This window comes from Hibiscus syriacus, unplaced genomic scaffold, assembly GCF_006381635.1.
Source record: "Hibiscus syriacus cultivar Baekdansim isolate YM2019G1 unplaced genomic scaffold, ASM638163v2 tig00013285_pilon, whole genome shotgun sequence".
In the NCBI taxonomy this organism is placed as follows: domain Eukaryota; kingdom Viridiplantae; phylum Streptophyta; class Magnoliopsida; order Malvales; family Malvaceae; genus Hibiscus; species Hibiscus syriacus.
The window spans coordinates 22,806-42,067 of NW_024062299.1; the positions used below are offsets into that span (position 1 = coordinate 22,806).

Genomic DNA, 19,262 nt, shown 5'->3' on the forward strand with positions numbered 1-19,262 from the left:
TGATACTGTTCATTTTGTCATGCCTACCCCAAGCATTTGTACCTTATATGTGATCCTTTTGACCCTATTGTTTTAAGATGATTTCGAGCAGTCCTGGACTTTCCCCAGACAAACTTCATGTAGGCTTCGAATCGCTACCTTTACTTCGAAATGCTGAGAGCGAAAAGAATGAACGAGGTGCTGCAAAATTACCATTACAAATAAAAACCTCGAATACAACACAAGAACAAATTAAGTTTCTTCTGAATATTCATGACAGTTTCTCCAATACGTAAATCAAGGATTAGTCCAATGGTACTTAAGTTCTAAAATATTGCTCAAGAAGAGAAGTTTCAAGATAATCATCAACAGCATTGACTTCATTTCATACAAACTTATCTATCTATCCATTATTGCTTCATGTAGTACATGATTCAAGATGAAGTATTTGCTTTTGACAGGACATTGTCTGGCATCACATAGAGCCAGCCTTGGAAATGAAAGGGATTGGTCAAGCCGACACCCGACAATCTATGAGAAGGCAACATTTGTTCAATAGGATGCCTTCATGAATTACTATCAAGAAAAAAGAAGCATCAGATAAGTATATTAACATGAACAATGATTCACCTTTTATGGAGCTTCCTGACATATGATCTTCCCTCAATTTGAAGTTGGCGGGTGGTGATGGAATAGAAGTACTTAGCGATTGAACTGCAAGGGACCATCAATGACTCAACTTTCAAATCAGGTTCATATATACAAAAAAGGAAACGGAGAAGTTGTAACAAAGAAAAGAAGCATGCATCATCAAATTCAATGAGCAAGCCAAAAATAAATTTAAAATGTTTGCATGCATGTATCATAAATTTTGGAAACCGACATGGAATAATATTAAACCATGCATGCAATCAATGAAAGTTCAAATTAATTAACAGATGGAAAAATAAAACAATCAATGAATATGCTAAGAATAAGGTAATTAACATGCAACGGAAACAATCAAATTAATTACCCTGATCATTGAAAAACTCGCTTTCATTTAAGCCATCATCAGAAGGGTGGCCTAGCGAAAATCTCATTCTTGACTTCCTCAAATCTTCTGATGATCGATTGGCAGGATCTCTTCCATCCTCTGTGTCATCATCTCCTTCAGAAGTTGTAGCTGAGATCCAGTCCACGAAATTGTCTGTCCCACGGCTTTTCCGTCCAAATTTTAACAACCTTTTGAACCCTTTCGTTACATCCCTACGTGACTGATTATGGGTTACGTTAGCAACATGAAAAGGTTTCTGAGCACTTCCCCATTTCTTCCTCATTCGAGCTGCATCCATCTCTGTTTGACCAAGCAAGTGAGAATTCCAAGATGCAGGGCTCCCAATGGGGAATCCATTGGAGCGTCAATATCTGAAGTTTCATGGGGATAAGAAAATGGATGATGCATGTGTGAATTCCATGACACGGGACTTTCGCCCGGTGAATCTTGGAAGGATGCTGCAAGATGGAAAGTGGGGGGTATTGCAGCAGGCAGCACAACAACTGATACAGGGTCATCCTGAGATAGAGACCTCAAGGAATCATCATTCTCTGCTCTGGAATTGTCCAACTTGTCAGATTCCTGGCTGAGTCTTGCCGTTCCATTTTCCATGTCAGCAAAATCATTAACTGCTCTAGTTTCAAGCTCGTCCTCTTCATCTTCTTTTGCCATATCCATGGAATCATCTGCTTCAAATGTTAGCTCGTCATCAGACTCTTCGTCTTTTGGAACCTCAGATGCCTCTGATGTTTTTAGCTTTGCAATATTTACTCCAGCACCAGGACCTATACCATTAACATTCCTGAGAAAAGGCTGTGCTTCCACATTGTTCAAAATTTTGTCATTTAAGCTCTGTCCCATCTGCTCTGTATCAAATTTCAAAGGTGCCGAAACAATGCCATCCAAGTTTAAGGCAGACAAATCAGAATATTCTACAGGACTAGCAGAACTTTTTCTAAGGGACTGAGACCGTTGATGCTCGTCATCCTTGCCAAGTGCAAGCTCTTGTTTGGAACTCTTGCTCCGAACATAATTTCTCACTTGGGAGTCGCAAGTTGTCTTGCTAGCTCCAGAAGAGGGCCTTGTATTTTCTTTTCTAAGATCAGAAAAGTTTGGAACTGACTGTGCAAGAGGATTTTCGGATTGCACTCTCCGCCTTCCGTTACTGGGAATTGAAACTTTGGCAGCAGAGCGTGGAACCGTAGCTGCTGTGGTGCGAGGAGTGGTTAAAGACACATTTCTATTTGGAATATGCTTCTTATTGTTGAAGGTCCTAGAAGATCCATCGACAAAAGATGTCTCATTATATGTTCTATCGTGTTCAGAGTACTTCTGATCAGGAAACTCGGAAAGATTGTCTTCACTTTGAATGGAACTTATTGAATGCTGCCAAATGCATAACCTTATCAAAATTAGTAATAAATAATTCAATCACAAGTTTTCAAATTCACAAAACTTAAGGGAAATTTTTAAAAAAAGAAGGATCAGTTCTACCAGTTACGAATTTTGGCATTTATTTCCCGAAAACCTAAATGCAATAGGAGATACCTGCTCCCTCTGTGACCGAAAATCGAATGACCTCACTTTCTCTGCTCGTCGACGAGCACTAGACACAGAACCAGAAAATTTGGCCTTCATCTCAGCTCTACTTGCTCAAGGCTATCATGCATAGCCTTCAATTTGGCTTCCTTCTCAGCCCGTTTTGAACCCCATTCTTCCCTCAGCTTTGCATCTCTCTTTTGCATGTACTTCTCATAAAATTTTCCTCTAGAGTCATCTGAAAAGGTGATACTCCGCCTCAAACTAGCAGAAATTTTCTGGTTATCTACCATCTTTGTGGGAGGAGTACAAAAGTTAGCCATATTACTCGAACTACCTATTGATTCAGGAATCAAGTTTTTGTCGGCCATCTTTGTGTCATCTATGGTTGCTGGTTTTTTGTACTCTAAGCTTGGTTCCGGTTCAATCTGTGCATCACCAGGCTTGCTTCTCCTTGCAGAACTGAATTGATCAGCAGGAACTCGAAGTTTGTGCTCGGCAAAAAGCTTTTCAAGTTCATTTGCCTTCATTTGTAACTCATCATTCAGCTCTTGGTTTCCCCTTGACTGCCTTATCCTCTGAGTTTGATCTACCGGCACCATCAGGGCACTTACACTCTCTTCACTCTGAGGATCCGTCTTACCAAAAACGGACTTTTTATTTGCATAAACAGACCCACCTTCGTCCTTCCTACCCTGTGGCTTCTTGCTCGGTTCAGAACCTACTGGAAATTCACGGACTCCAGAATTATCAACTTTGCTTATTTGTTTCTCAGATGATACTAAGTCTTTCTTTCCCACTACCTCAACTTCCCCATTAAAAGATCTCCACTGTTGCTGAGGAACAAACTGATCACCTTCACTGCCTTTATATTGAGCCTCCTTAGTTTTAGTCTGATACCACCTTCAAACTGTCCTGATAATGCTCGGGAGTGGCCTTGAGCCCTAAAACGCGATTGCGATACTGATTGATCTTTCCCTCGAGCCTCCAATCTATTCTTTAATTCACCCTCAGGAGTATCATCCACCACAGCATCTGCAAATACTGCATTTGGGAACTGAGAAGCGTGTTGTTTTTTAACACCCACAATTGCCGTCCGACCAGGAACAGTCTGAGACTGAACCTCTGAACCTCCCCTCTCTCCTGTTAAAGAACCCTTAACCTTTTCCTGAGAAACCACTTGATCACCCAACTCAACCTGTTCTGACTTACCTGTAAAAGACTGACAGTGGCTGTTCTGAGATCCTGATGGAGCCTTCCAATTCATTGGCCCCTTCAACCCCGCATCACCTTCCTTCCCCAAAAGATTATTAGCTAGCTGTGCTTGCACTTCACCCTGATCTTTCAACCCAGAATCAGCAGCTCTACCAGGCACGCTCTTAGGTTCAACTTTAACTGAACTTACCTTGTCACTCAAATCCTTCTCATCTTTTCGTTCCTTATCCTCAGATAAACCTTGAAACAAGGAGTTGTTACATTGAGACACAGAAAATGAGGAAGGCGTGCACAAAGGACTATCCGTATTAGCATCCTTGTCATTACCCAAGTCAATGCTCATGTCACTAGCAGCGCTCCATCTTCTCAACACGGCCTTTTCAGGAACTGCAGATGCAGTTGATACATCGGATGAAAGTCTTCTCAGTTCTACGGATTTGCCAACAGCGATGGGTTTGCCTCCAGAACTTGAGATCTCCTTCTGTTTGTTCTCGAAGAGACTGATTCTATCCTGTACACTAAGCCGCCTAGCAGGTTGACTGATTTGACTAGGCGATGACTCCTTTGGTCCCTCCTCTTCTTCTCTTCTTCGTTGTTTTCATTTTGAGAACATTGTTGTGTAGTACTTGAGAGCTTTGGTTGATGAGATACGGCTGGCTTTGATTGGTCTATATGGTGCTGGTTCAGCATAGTGTTTGGCTGTAGTTGTTCTTGGTGCTTAATTTTCGAAGGTTGCTGGGACCTGCTATTAACATGGGACCCAACTTGATCTTCATTGGGGTCATCAATTGACATGTCAGATTCCCATGATGCTCTGACCACTTGATCATCAACACCTGGCTTCCATTGGCTAATCAGTTCCGGTCTTCTCTGGCATAGTGACGTGAATTTGGTGCAAGCCTCACTGCACAAATATTAAATCTTGCTTGAGAAATAATTATTACCTACATTTTCTTGGTATCGATATAGAAAAAAATGATGATTGAAAACTAAGTACAAATTGGTGGAACTTAGAAACTCTACATTACTATGACTCCATGTCCAACACATAAGCTAATAACACGGGTGTAGGGATATGATTAGAGACGGACGCAAGATATTATGCTGGGGGGCAAACCTATAATATTTTAGGGGTGGACAAACTTATAAAAATTTAGAGGGGGTAAAAACAGATAATCAATAAAAAATACAAAGAAAATATCTAAAATATATGGGAATTTGAAATTATCAGGGCGGGTGGGGTGCAACTACACCCGGCTGCACATCACTGGATATAACCTTCAGTATATCCTCCAAATAGGTAGCGAAGACCTAAAAATCTGAATATACCCACGTCCGACATATACCTGTATAGGAAACTCAAACCCGAATTAGAGTAACATAGCTAAAACTATCATACGAGTAAGCAATCATCACATGAAACAGATTTTTTTTTTTGAGTTAAATTACCAGGTCAGCTTCAAAGTTGAGGGAATTAGGCCATAACACACTCATTCATAATGCCCACTTTCCCCCTAACAATGAAAATATGACAAACTTAATTGAAAAATATCCGGCGGCACGTGATTCAGGAAAATTCAGATGTGGACATGTGGTAATTCCTCAAATCTACTTATTGCTACCCCACTTTCTCAGGGTAAACAATCGCTCCCAAACCCAAATATTCAAAAGGAAAGAAATAATTTTCACAAGTTTTCTATCTCCCAAGTCCCAACAGCTGCATCCTCGAGATTTGCTGGGATAACAGACTATTTATCAGTTGCAGAAAATTATATAGAAAAAAGAAAAAGACAGAAGGAATGTCATTTTAGGACATCTAGTTACACTGAAGGTTGCCTGCAACTAAGCACAGTAGGATTTCATTTTCAAAATAGCTTAGCAGTTAGATCAGTTATAACTATCATTTCAGGCAAACTGTAGATCCCTAACCTTCTAACAATGATTATAACTCGAAACAGCTCCAACAAGGACAGTAAAACCATGTTGTCCTGAAACATTTTGGTTTGATGTCGTAACTTTCTGAACAGGACCATAAAATCATTTTGCAAAGGACTATGTTGATTCCAACTATTCTATTCATCCTAACATATGTAATGAATATTTATTTGAAAACCTGACTGAAAAGAAAACCATCCAACATACTGAACAGATATGGTTAAGACACTTTTGGACTCTCGGAAATCCAAACACTTCTATATTGAATCTAGCATGTCAGACATGGTTACCGCCAGACACACTTATCAATGAGGTTTGAGTGGAGCAATGGTTTGAGAAAAGGACAAATTGAAAAACATTTAATTCTGCATTGAGTTGCTAGTTTTCCCTCCTTTTGAGTCCTAGCAGAAAGGGATCAGGCAATGTGCAATTTCTACACTTAACTGGAAAACAGATGAATATCATCAAATTGGTAGGAATGGAAGAGGACACCAGAGAAATTGTTTGATCTAATGTTTAAATGTGTCCACCTCCTTTCTTATATTTCAGGTTAGACATTTGGTAAGAAAATTTTTCATCTACTTTTCCTTCTTACTAACCAAAATCCATAAGATAAAGTCGCTCAAAATCTGAGAGCAAACATAAGGAAATATTGTCCATTCACACACTGTTTTCATAGCAGGCCCAACCAAAATGAAGAAATAACTTCATTTCTCACTTATAGAGATATGCAGTTCAAAATACTGCAAAATCTAATGTCTCACTCAACCAAGGCCTGCTAAACCACAGGCCCCCATGATAAAATGAAGAATAGTCAAGGCTGACAAACAGACAGACAGACAGCATCACAACCAAAAGGAGTTCCAGAGTTCTTACTTCAAGCGATGAGCACCAAACCAATCCGCAAATTGTTGGAGTTCAGACACAGTTTCGGAGTTAAAACCAGCAGCAGAAGTACGTGCAAAAGCTATTGCCAAATCCTGCTTAACTGCGTTAAGACGTATATCAATAGCCCTTAAAAGCTCCTTCCTGTTAAATTGGAAATAAAACAAATCAATAAGAGAAATTTTTCATTAAGCAATATTTTGTCTCTATGAAACAAATGCAACAACTCCAGCAATATTCATTAAGCGTCCACTTTCTGCATAGCTAAATTAATATTTCTTGACCACAGCTTTATTCAACTAGCTCATTTCTCGAGTGAAACTTAAACATTTCAACAGTTTTGTTTAGTGCTATATAAACTTTACTCGAACAACTCCAACCTTTCTAGTGCAAGAAAAGATCAAAAGACAGGTTATCCTTGATTTACTGACCATGTAATCATGCATTGATTGTCAGCCACAAATGATCATTAACTCGTTGACAGTCCATGCCTAAATCATAGAAACTGTCTAGCATATATAAGCTTCGAAATAAAGCAACTTAACATTTGCAGACATGCAAGTGAAATGGTACATGACTGTCACAATCATCCACAGCCACAAGTTTGTATTTATGATAATTAAACCAAACAAGTTACACCATCAATGATATGTAAAAGCTAGAAAAAGGAAAATAGTTACTTTGTTGCATCAGCAGCTGCTGCCATTCCTGCAGCATCCCCACCTATCACAAATTATCCACACATTGTCAGTTTAATGACTTACAATTGGCACAAGATCATAAACTTGAGATTTTACCTAAATACTGCACATCCCAACATGAGCTACAAAAAGAATGATGATTAATTGTTGTTTCAAAAAAGCAGAAGCTATTTCAACTACTTTTTGTAGGCCATACTCAACCATACAAATGAATTTGTAACACAAGATCAAGTGGATTGACTGAAGGAAGCATAATCATCAATAATAAATTAAATCACTGAAATTGTGAAGTACCATCTCAAACCAAATTAGAATGCGTACAGAATGCAGAATGATGAACCAAAATAACTTGCAAAGTTAACAAAGATGGCAGCATAGCAACCCGAGAACCAACAACATCAGAACTTAGAAGGCTCCTAAATCACCCAAACAACCAAAAACTCTTATCAATCAAATTCTGCCATGCTATAAAGGAAGGGGGAAATAGAAAAAATGAGGAGCTTATCCATCAATCACTAAAGAAAAGAAAGCAGAACCATTTAACGAGCTTTCTAAAGATTTCCAGCAACACAGTAGAAGACGTTGCTACAATATCAGACTTGACAAAACAAATTGCAAGAAAATTTAACTTGACAAAACATGCTGCAGGAGCAAGACAAGAACACGTGGCTCTAAAATATAGGATTATCAGATGTGGTAGAGCACCACTTAAAAAGCCCACATCATGTGTACGTAAGAAAACATAACAAATCCTAGCCCTAATACCATGTTACAAGAAAATAAGTTCTTGGACATTCAATTATGTCAAACCTTAGCTCTAATACCATGTTATAAGAAAATCTAACCTGATGAACCAGAAGGCTGATCTCTGACCCCCTGAAACAAAAGGATTCCAATATTCAACATAAATGTAAAGTTAACCTGCATCAAACAAAGCAACGCTTCTGCCACAGGTAAGAGAAGAAGGCCATTACTACCTGAGAATATATTCTCCGAGCTGCTTCCAACTGAGACATCTCAGCATCAAATGTGTTCACCAACTCCAAAACCTCCGGTGTACTAACATACCTGACAAACCTAGAAACAAGCAGGAACGATATCAAAATATGAAAACAAAAAACAATGCATGAAATAATAAGAAAATCCACAAATGTTGAATATGTCAAACCTCTCAAGTGTTCCTTTTGTGAACCAAGTCTCGGCATCTTTGCGCTTTTCAACTTCAAGCTTAATTGATTGGAGTAACAATGCAGCCTGTTCTTCCGCCACCTTTAAATGAGTAACAAATGGCTTCACTAACCCAGAAGCAAGCTTTTCCGTGTTTCCATTGCTCGAAACAAACAATTCACATCTGATAATAGGAAAATAAGAGCAATGAGTGTAAATAGAAAGAAAATCTAGAACAACATACAAAGTCATAGAATGATATCTCACCGTGTGCGCTTTGGTGACAATTGGAATTCGGCATAATCAAGATGCATGTTGGATTTCATCCTCTCTAAGATATTTACAGACTTCCTAGGCTAACCCTTTAGATATATTTCCTAGCACAAGTACAAGCTGCTGCCGGTGTCAAAATCAGCAAAACTTCATTCCTAAGACCTCAAAGCAACAAAGCATATTCCGGAATAAGAAGCATATAAAAAAAACATTGAGCTAAGAAATACCAAATAAGATTATGTTATCTAACAATTTTACTTACAAATTAAATTCTAACTAAACTAAACCCAACATGTGTAAATCAAACAAGGAAACCTTAATAATTCATGTTTCAAATAAAAGATGGCATCCTAGTGATGACTTATAAGTCCAAAGATTGAAAAGGGGGGGCCCTACTAATTTAGGGCTATAACGCTTACCAAAAACAAACAAATGGATCGCAATCTAAAAACTCAGATGGAAAAAAATGCACGTAGAAAAGTAAACTCTTGGCACAAAAATGGAAACCCACTATTATTCACAGAAGTAAATCAGATACATCCCAGATCAGATTCCACCCAAAAGGCCCAACTTCAAGCATTAAAACAAACCAAAACCATTTACACAAAACTCAGTATCAAGGGGGGGGGGGAAACACCAAATTGACAAAACATAAAATGTAAACAAAATGCATGCTAAAAATCCTCAAGAAATAAATGAACTTACTTCAAGCTAAAGATGGGGTGAAAACAAAAAGGTGAGATCTTGGAGTGGGGAATCAGATCCTGATAATCAGCTCTCAAATGGGTTCCTGCATTTGGGTTGTTTTATTTGAGGAAGTTAAAGAGTTCAACTTTATGGGGGGGGGTTTTCTTATTTCTTTTAAGTTTGAAGGAAGAACCCTGAGAATGACAAGATGGTTTTTGCTTTACTCATACATTTATCAAATGGAAAATATTTTCTTTCTTTTTCTATGGACGACGACTTTGCTTTCTCTCTCTAGGCAACTCTCTGTCCAAAATGATACAGTAGAGCAAGAAAGAGACAAGCTTTAATTGGAAAAAAGAAATGGAAAATATATATATTAAGACATGGGTCGACTCTTCGCTGCATTAGTTTATTTACAGATAAGGGATTCATCTATTTTTTGTGTGTGTTTTCCCCCTCTAATTCTTTCTTGTGAATAATATTTAATTTTTAAAAAAAATAACATATATTTTATTGAGATAATTACACAAGACGTCTCTAAATTGATCTCATTCTAAATTAGTCCTTCAACTTTAAAATATATTATATAATCCCTAAACTATGGCTTCCATTCTAAATTATCTTTTAAACTTTAAAACATTTTATATCAATCCTAAAATTATGGGTATTATTTTATTTTGGTCCTTTTATCAATGTGTCGTTATTATATTAATTAAAAATTTAATCTACTTTTAAAAGTATTGGAAATTAAACTTGTCAGCTTAAAAAAAACTCAATAAATAAAATAATTTATACAAGATAATAAAGATTAGTGATTGTTCATCAATAATATTATAAGTAGTATAAAGTAATTTAGAGTTGAGAGAAATAAAAAAAATGTTTTATATAGTTTTATGTGAGTCCCTTTTAAGATAAGTGTCTTGTTAAATTATATTTGTTTGTAAATTGAATTTAAAAAAAAGATTGTTTTTACAATATATATTTTTTAATACCTGATTTGATTAATCGATCAATAAATCATATATCAAATTTTAGACTAAAATAATAATAATAATTTTAAATTATTGTTTAATATATTATCTTAAATTTTTTAAATTTCATGATTGATATTAAAAATTGAAACGTGTCTAATTTTAGACTAAATAACCACACTTCCTTTGACATTTGCCACCCAATTTTAAATTGGTCTGTAAATTTTTTAATATTCCAAATTCATCATCAAATTATGAATCTCATTCTAAATTGATCCCTAAACTTTTGAATGTTCCAATAATGTCCCCCAAACCCATTCAAACGTTTGGGGATGAAAATGAAACATTCAAAAAATTGGGGACCAATATAGAATAAGGTGATAGTTTTAGATGAATTTGGAATAATCAAAATTTTAGAGATCAATTTAGAATGAGAGTTATAATTTAAGGATGAAATTAAAATATTCAAAAAATTAAAAACCAATTTAAAGTAAGAGTTATACTTTATGATGCGAGTACAATTAACTCATAAAAACTCAACTAACTCCACGCTAAAATATTATAATTTTTATTTTCAACCGTTTATTACCAACCAATAAATACAATATGATTTGATAATAATGATTAGGGATGGGCATTTAAACCAGACCCGACGGGTTTCGACTCGACGGGTTTCGACCCGATCTGACCCGATCGGATAGGATTTTCTAAAATAAATTCGAGTTCGGATCGGGTTTTTTTATGCGGTGTTTGGGTCGGATTCGGGGTTTAGGGTGAAAAAAATCCGATCCGACCCGGAAAAAATATATAATTGTACCCTATATATTTAGGGATAATTATAATAATACCCCTCTATATATAATTTTTTTCAATTAAGTCACTGTTTTTATTGAATAAAAATATTTTTTTTTATTATTTAGGGTCGGATTTCTATGTCATATATTCGGGTCGGGTCGGTGAAACCTTGTTTTGGTCGTGTAGGGGTCTCGGGTGGAGGCTCTCTTGTTCTCGGGTCGGGTCGGGTGGACCAAAAATCCGACCCAACCCGACCCATACCCATCCCTAATAATGACTGAAATATTGGGTGATTTAAAACTATAAATAATGATAATAATAATAATAATAATAATAATAATAATATGTTTATATATATGATAATTGCTTGAATATTACAGCAGAAAATTTGAAAAGAAATACAATTTTAACAAAACAAACGGTTGACAAGACCAGCAAAATCAACGGCTGAGATTCAAAGGAATGGCTTGGTGGGTGGTGAAGTCGGCATCAAATGCTGGTAAGAGGTAGGCCATTTCTAAAAATCAGTTGAAAAAATGGAGGGTCCTGATTGAATCATGAGCCTCACTTTATATAATCGCTTTCACCTACTACCTTAGGTTTGGAAATTTTATATTTTCCCAACTCATTATAGTAACGAAATCCAACAAAAATATATTATAATTGAAAGATTATTTATACATTTTATTTTAGAAATTATAAATTATCGTTTAAAAGTTTTACTTTGCAGTATCAGTTTTTAATTACTTCTACTTCGTACAAAGTTTATGCTCATGTGAGAAATAATTATTATAATCATTTTACAATTCTTAATATTTTATAATTTAAAAATAACTTAAATATGATTAACTTTTTAAAACACATGTATTGCCCTATAGTGTTGAGCAACGAAATCGATAAAATCGAAAAACCGACATGAATCGAGTAAAATGGTCCGGTTCGGTTTGGGTTTACATTTAAACGGTTCAGTTTCTGGTTGATTTAAAGAATCGATTCTATTGATTCGGTTCGGTTCGAGTTTTTCATATGGAACTCACTTGTTCCATATAGAACCGAATATATAATTTTTTTTAATTTATAGTTTCAAGTGAAGTTTTCATTGAAAAATCGACAAAATCAAACCGAAAACACCGTATTATCGAACCGAATCGAACCAAAAAAATCGATTTCACATAATTCGATTTTTTAACCATTCGATTTTTATTTCGGTTTAAATTTTAAAAAAAAACTTTTATTTCGGCTCGATTCAATTTTTAGTAAAAATCGAACCGAACCGAATACACTCCTATGCCCCCATTCCCTTTATCGAAAGCCCAGTTACTTACCCACAAAACAGCACTGTCTCAAGATATATCGAGTCTCGAAATAAAATAATTTAACTTAGATATGATTTGATAAAATTAATTTTTTTTAAAAATCGAGTCAAATTAGGATTGAGTTTTATATATAATAATATTGGATTAGAGTCGAATGAAGAGTAAAAATATATATTTTTAAAAAAGATTAATTAATTGATAATAAAACATAATATGTAGATCGGATGGTAAGAAATATAAAATCGATCGATTTTGACATAATCTAATTTATTAGAGTCGAGTTTTTAAAAAATAAAGTTAAATAAGATTTAAATATGATTTTATATAGAGTGAGGTCGAGCTCAGATAAAAGATAAAAAAATCTTCAATCTGACCTTTCTTGGAAATAATAGTATAACTTTTTATATATAAAAATTTATGAAAAATTGGTATAATATTTCTTCTTTCTAGTTTCTTTTAATTAAATTCTTATTTTAAGTCGGGTTAGATTAAGTTGAAACAGATTTACACTCTCAAAATTCGAGTCATATCAGGCTTAAGTAGAGGAAATATGCTCTTCGAGTTAGGTCAGATCAAATCGGATGGAGAGTATATATTTTTGAGTCGAATCAAGTTTAAGTGGAAGGTATATATTTTTAGTACAGTTTCAACATCAACTTTCGTAACCTGACATTAAAAATCATCGTGCAAGTGAAGTATGAACAAAATGCATAAAGCCTAAATACAAAAGGAAATATAATGAATGGGCCTCAATAAGGACAAAATATGAAGAAGAAGAAGAAAAAATGGTTGTCTTTTGTTTCCATATGTAATGGTGTAAGGGGGAGGTAAGATAGTAGGCTGCCCCCAACACCAGGTTGAGAGCAGCTTTCGTAGAAGACCTCCGAATTATGAAATGTCCTCCGTAAGACTCGATCCCACGAGAGCAAGTGGGTTAATTATATTTAAACAATTAAAAATATAACTAATTCCTAAGACTTGTCGATTTCTGACAGGTTAACCTAATTTTTTAATTATATTTCTTGTCCCACTATCCCATTGGGTTAATTGGGCTTCCTTGCATGTATATGGTTGTGGGTTAATTATATAGGGTTAATTATTTTTTCATATAATGTATCAACTATATTATTTTTTGAACTAGACTTCTTATTGGTCTGAATATGTCGTACATTTCTAGGGTTTTATTGAAGACAACATGCAGTCGTGGAGTCTTCATATTTAGCTTCAAGACGCGTGGAACACCTGGCGTCTTTAAGTTGGTACTGTTCAATTCACCTAAGATGAAAAAATAATCCTCGAATTAAACTATATTAAAAATTAAAAAAAATCACTTACATTACCTCAGCCATTTTGTCGTTTGGTGCTGTTACCTAACTATGAAAAATCTCTTATTAATTTGCAATAATATACGCCAACCAAACCCAATTCTTGTCCTTTTGGTGTAAATAATTTAAGATGAAGCCTATTAATATCTTTCTTATAGGGGAGAAAAGGGTATCCAATAATTATTATTATTTAATTTAAAATATATTTTCACCTTTTGGTTAAATGAAAAAAAAATTACATTTTGACTCTTCTAGAAAATTAATAATTTTATTTAAATTCTTTTAATGTATATTTTTTAATTTAACTTCTTAAAATTTTGTAATTTTATTTTATCGTATCTTAAATCTTTTGATATTATCCCTGAAAATGACTTGATAAATTGCATCAAGAACCATAGTATAGATTTTGGATAAACTATGACACATATTGAGCTGTTGTCAACATAATTCCAAAACATTTTACGAGCAAAATCTTAAATGAGACTGCCAAAGCTTTTAAGCCTTGAATTTACCATGTGGGGAAGAAAAAGATTGACCTTGTCGATATGCTGGCATCATGCTCATCTGAGCTTGATGCTAGAAGTCATGTGAGTTTTATTTTCTTAGATATGATATTATGATCAGGGATAGACGCTGAAATTTTAAAATTTTAGAAGATACGAATTTTTAAAATTCTATAAGGACAAAAATAAATTATTGATAGAAAATATTTAAAATATATGATAATTTAAATTTTTTATGAAAGACTGTCCCATCCTCTCTCGAGATACATCCTTGATTATGACCTAAATTGTTTTATGAAATATTTAATATAAAATAATTTAAACTAAAAATACCTCAAACTAGAATAATTAAGCTATTAAATGAAATTACGTTAAATATGTAAATTATAATTTTTATAATATATATATATATATTTGCTTTTAAGTACCTAAACTGAGGCAGTCATATCTTTTGCTACCACAGAGCTTTGAGAATTTGATCCCATTTCACTTTGTCTAACCATGTATAAACATAACATTAAAGGATTTATATTTATTGTATTAACATTTTATGAACATCAAATAAATAATAATTTTATATACATTGGTGAATTAATTTTCGGATTAATTTATCATAGTTGTGCATCAGATATATATACAAATTTATCCTTAAATGTTTCAGGTTCGAGCAGGGTATCAAATAGCGTTTCGAAAACGTGATAGTGGCCGTGATATCGTGGTCGCGCCACCGTCCGAAACCGATTTTCATGGTTTTTACGGTGGGTCACAGGTTCACACCAATCTCGATCGATTGTGTCTGTAATTTAATAGAAAACGAACTATTACGTCGATAACGGGACACAACAACCGTTATCCAACCGTGATTCCAAAACAAAAACATTGGTGGCGCATTTATTTTTTTCATACAATGATGGAAAGGAGGAAGGGGGAGGCAATTTTATTTTTTTTAATAATTTTTAAAATATAATTTTAAAGGATATATTAATTTGAGATCTTCTACTTTTAGAATTTATAATTTAATCCCTAGTTTAAAATGTAAACTTTAATTTTTATTTAATTTAGTTTTAATTTCATTAATCTAAATTTATGCAATTTAAATTTTACAATTTATTTTAATTATATTTAATTTAGTCATTTTAGGGTAAATTGTGCGACATTTAAAAAAATTCACGACCGCTATACCCGCAATGACCGCAATGACATCCGTTATGTCCGCAACCGTGATAAATGCGACGTGATCGAAAACGTGACCGCGAACGCTATTTAAAACCCTGGTTCGAGCACCAGAGACTACAAAGGTGTTTGAGCTTTCATTATCAAATGATTGAGAATCTTTAGAACACATATTATTTGTAATCACCTTAGATTAATAAAAAAAAAAAAGATTGGGAAGTAGCCAAATTTCCATTTCTCAACCAAATTTGGTCATAAACAAATGACATTGACGTTCTTACAAGCATTTAGTCCTTAACATGGATAATAAAATGGACTAGAATGTTAAAATTGAAGAAAACAGAGCATAAAAGCAAATTCTTATGAAAGTTGTTGATGAGCAAATCGATCCTCCCGCAGCTAAAATCATATATGGGTTAATCACCTCAACGTCCCCAAAAGGGCATTCGTATTTCCTAACACTACTTAAATTCCCATTATTTTGCATTCATGCCCTTCATCTTTTTACAAATTCAACATATGCATTATCTATTTTCATTTTTTTTTTGTTTTTGGTTAGCAAGTGTAGAACTCGACCAGCTCTTCCATGGAACCCAACTGAGCTCCGTCGTTCTCGAGCATCCAAAGCAAGTGATCGAACAAAACAACCTCGCAAGACACCATAACTTCATCATCATCATCATCACCGCTACCAGCACCGCCGCCATTGCCGCCGGACCTATCGATCAGCTCTTGAAAAAGAGGGTGGCAGATGATCTCCGACCTTACCAGGTATCTCCGCCGAGACTTGCCGACATAAACTGCGTGATGATCCGACGCCGCAATGGCGCTGCTGGTGCGGGTCAGTTTCGTTAGAGACGGCCATCTTTTTATTGCAGATTTGAGCTTTGTTAGCTTCCCAACTTTCGCCATGTATATATTGCGCTCTAAAATTCAAAGTGTTTTGAATGTAGAGAGAGAAAGATGAGAGCATTGAAGAAGAAAGGGGCTCTGTGTTTGAGTCGAAGTGCAGAGAAAATTGGAGGAAGGTTCGTATATAAAGAATGGAGGGGGGCCATTGGCAGACTGACAGGCATTGATAGAGATAAACTATAGGTCAAACTCTATAAAGGTCCCTAGATTATTTGTTTGTTTCTAAATATGTATTGTCCTTCCCGATCCCCTCGTACTAGGGAAAGGCCCTCTATCAATGCTCTAACCTCCACACCGAATACGGACCTAACTGTCTCATGACATTCCGAACCCAATTTATTTATCGCTTTAACGGACAAACAACTCAACCCTTTGAACATATTATACCCCAAGTGGCAAAAAGTCGACAGTGAAGTACTAAACTTTTCCGTTGACGTGAACTCTTGGAAAAGATCAATCTATTATCCTTAAAATAACATTTATTCATTAAGCAACCGTTTATCAATAATAGGATGATTTTTTTCATTAATTCTATCAAATAATTTGATAAGATATATATTTTAAAACATGTGATGATATGACATATACATCTTGACGTTTTTGTACAATTGTTGTCCGACTATAATTAAATACATATCATAAACTAGTAAAGTAGGAATGGTTCAAATTATAAGAGAAGGGATTAAATCTGGCAAGAATATTCAGTAGAGGGATCTTTTAAGGGATTCGACCGGAATAATATTGCACACTGGAAAAATGAGCTTAAGGCCCACCGTTTGATAAAGTAATATTAAAATGAAAATAAATAAAAGAATAGGGAAAATAGCGGTTTCATTGTTCTTGTTCACGCATGATCAAAGGCAACAAAACCTAGCTGTTGGTTGGTAAGCAGTCACCATGTCCAAACAACTAAATATCCAATTTTTTTTGAATTAATTACTGGTATCCGATCTTTTAGCCGATTAATCCAGATCGGGTATTGCAGAGGCGACGGTGACCCTCCCAACCCAATTTGCTTCATTCTTAAATGCCAGAATTTGAACCCATGACCTTGCTTAAGGGATATAATATTTCATCCCAATAAAACAACTAATTAATTATTATTTATTTTGGGTTTTATGTTTCAAAATTTTTAGTATAAAACAAAGCTTCGAGCTGGTAGCACCTCATCTTTCCCTTTGTGCGTTACACTTGTACACATTTTCCGTCCTTTTCTGTATTTTTTAATTATATGCGTTACCAAATCAACTATTTATGAGTACCCGTAATGATATAAAATACATAAACCAATGTTGGAATATCAATACTCTTTGTTATTTAAATTTGTATTTTTTTGCTAAATTTTATGTTAGTTCTTATACCATTAATAAGTGTGGATTCGGTCCATCTATTCTAAATCGATTAATTTTGATCTATGTAATTTTTAAATTTTAATATCAAGTTAATAATTTAAACAACACAGTAACAATAAAGAACAAGAATCACATCTACTTGCACATGATACAGTAACATATTTTTTAATGTCAACTAATAGTTCAGTGATTCTAATGTAAATTTTAAAAGTTCAGTGATCAAAATGTAAGTACCCAAGAGTCAAAGAACTACCAGTAAAATTTAGCCCATTTTTTAATATCACTGTCCAAAATTATAAAGTGGATGGAGCCCTCCACAAAATAAAGCTGCCGACCTCTGTCGTTTAGTATCCTTGGTTGTCAAATACTTTTTCTTAATCATTTTGCTTAAGATTTGATAATTGTGCTTAGGGTTTGTAGTTTCTTTGAGTCAAGTTAGTTTGAGTGGTCACTTTAAAGGGTGAAGCTAGAGAGGAGGGACGGACCAACCGCAAGTGCTCCATACAAACTAAGTGTATGTGTTAGATTGATGGTACTCGTAGGATTAATAATAGGAATGGCAGAACAACCCAAACTCGGTGGGGAAATCCAAAATTCGGTTAAATTTGAGTCGGGTTGTGTTTGAATAATATCGGGTCGAGTCGGATATCGGGGTAAAATTTAGGGATTTTTTTAGGTTCGGGTTTGGGGCAAGGTATCCTCGCCCCGCTCCGCTCCGATTATATATATAATTTTTAAATTTTATATTAATTATATATAATATTTAGTTGATTTATTGATAAATTTCTCAATGTAGGGAGTTATCAAAGAAAGTGACAAAAGTGACACGACGATTTTGGATGACTTTATTTAACTTAATATTACGTATGCATCTTCGTTGTATGATTTGAATATCGGAACAAGTTTGTATTTAATTATGTATGTGTTTTATTTTGGAGTTTAAACAATTATTTAGAATTGGATTTGAATTTGTGACTGTAGTTTGAATTATAAATCATGTAGATTAATTTTCCAGTTTTTTGTGATCGTTTTTCTAAAAAATTTTTATGAAAAACTACGCAGCTAGGTTTTTCTTGGGATCAGGTCGGGTTCAGGGACGGGGCAAAAAAACCCCCCGACGGGGAACGGGCGAGGACGGGGACAGGGGGAGCAAAACCCGCCCCGTTTCCATTCCTAATTAATAATATTATTTGTTCATCAAATTAATATCAGTCTAATGAAATGAGACATTAAATATTTTAAATAAGGTTAACGGTTAAAAATTGACATTATGAATGAAATAGATTGGATTGGGAGAGTCCTCCATACAATGACCTTTTGCAATACTCGATCCGAATTAATCTATCAACATATTACCTATTTGGTCACCCATCTATTACTTAGTTTTTTATTTTTCTCACTCAACTATTCTTTTTTTTTTAAATCGTATCTAATATTGCGTTTTGATTTTATTTTGGTTAATTGCCGTTAAAAATTTAATGGTGATGTTAATGTGACA

The 19,262-nt window shown here is 34.7% G+C and overlaps 1 protein-coding gene and 1 pseudogene across 1 annotated transcript; both read right to left on the reverse strand.

Moving 5' to 3' along the window:
- Nucleotides 1–57: 57 nt before the first annotated feature.
- On the reverse strand, nt 58–9,780 carry LOC120205916 (annotated as a pseudogene).
- Nucleotides 9,781–15,779: 5,999 nt separating this feature from the next.
- On the reverse strand, nt 15,780–16,491 carry LOC120205836 (auxin-responsive protein SAUR78-like). Its single transcript, XM_039205628.1, has one exon. The coding sequence runs from the start codon at nt 16,410–16,412 to the stop codon at nt 16,056–16,058; it is 357 nt and encodes a 118-aa protein (XP_039061559.1). The 5' UTR covers nt 16,413–16,491; the 3' UTR covers nt 15,780–16,055.
- Nucleotides 16,492–19,262: the final 2,771 nt, after the last annotated feature.

Bases quoted from the DNA above. Each gene is read 5' to 3' on its own strand.
- LOC120205836 (XM_039205628.1), bottom strand. From the start codon at position 16,412: ATGGCGAAAGTTGGGAAGCTAACAAAGCTCAAATCTGCAATAAAAAGA.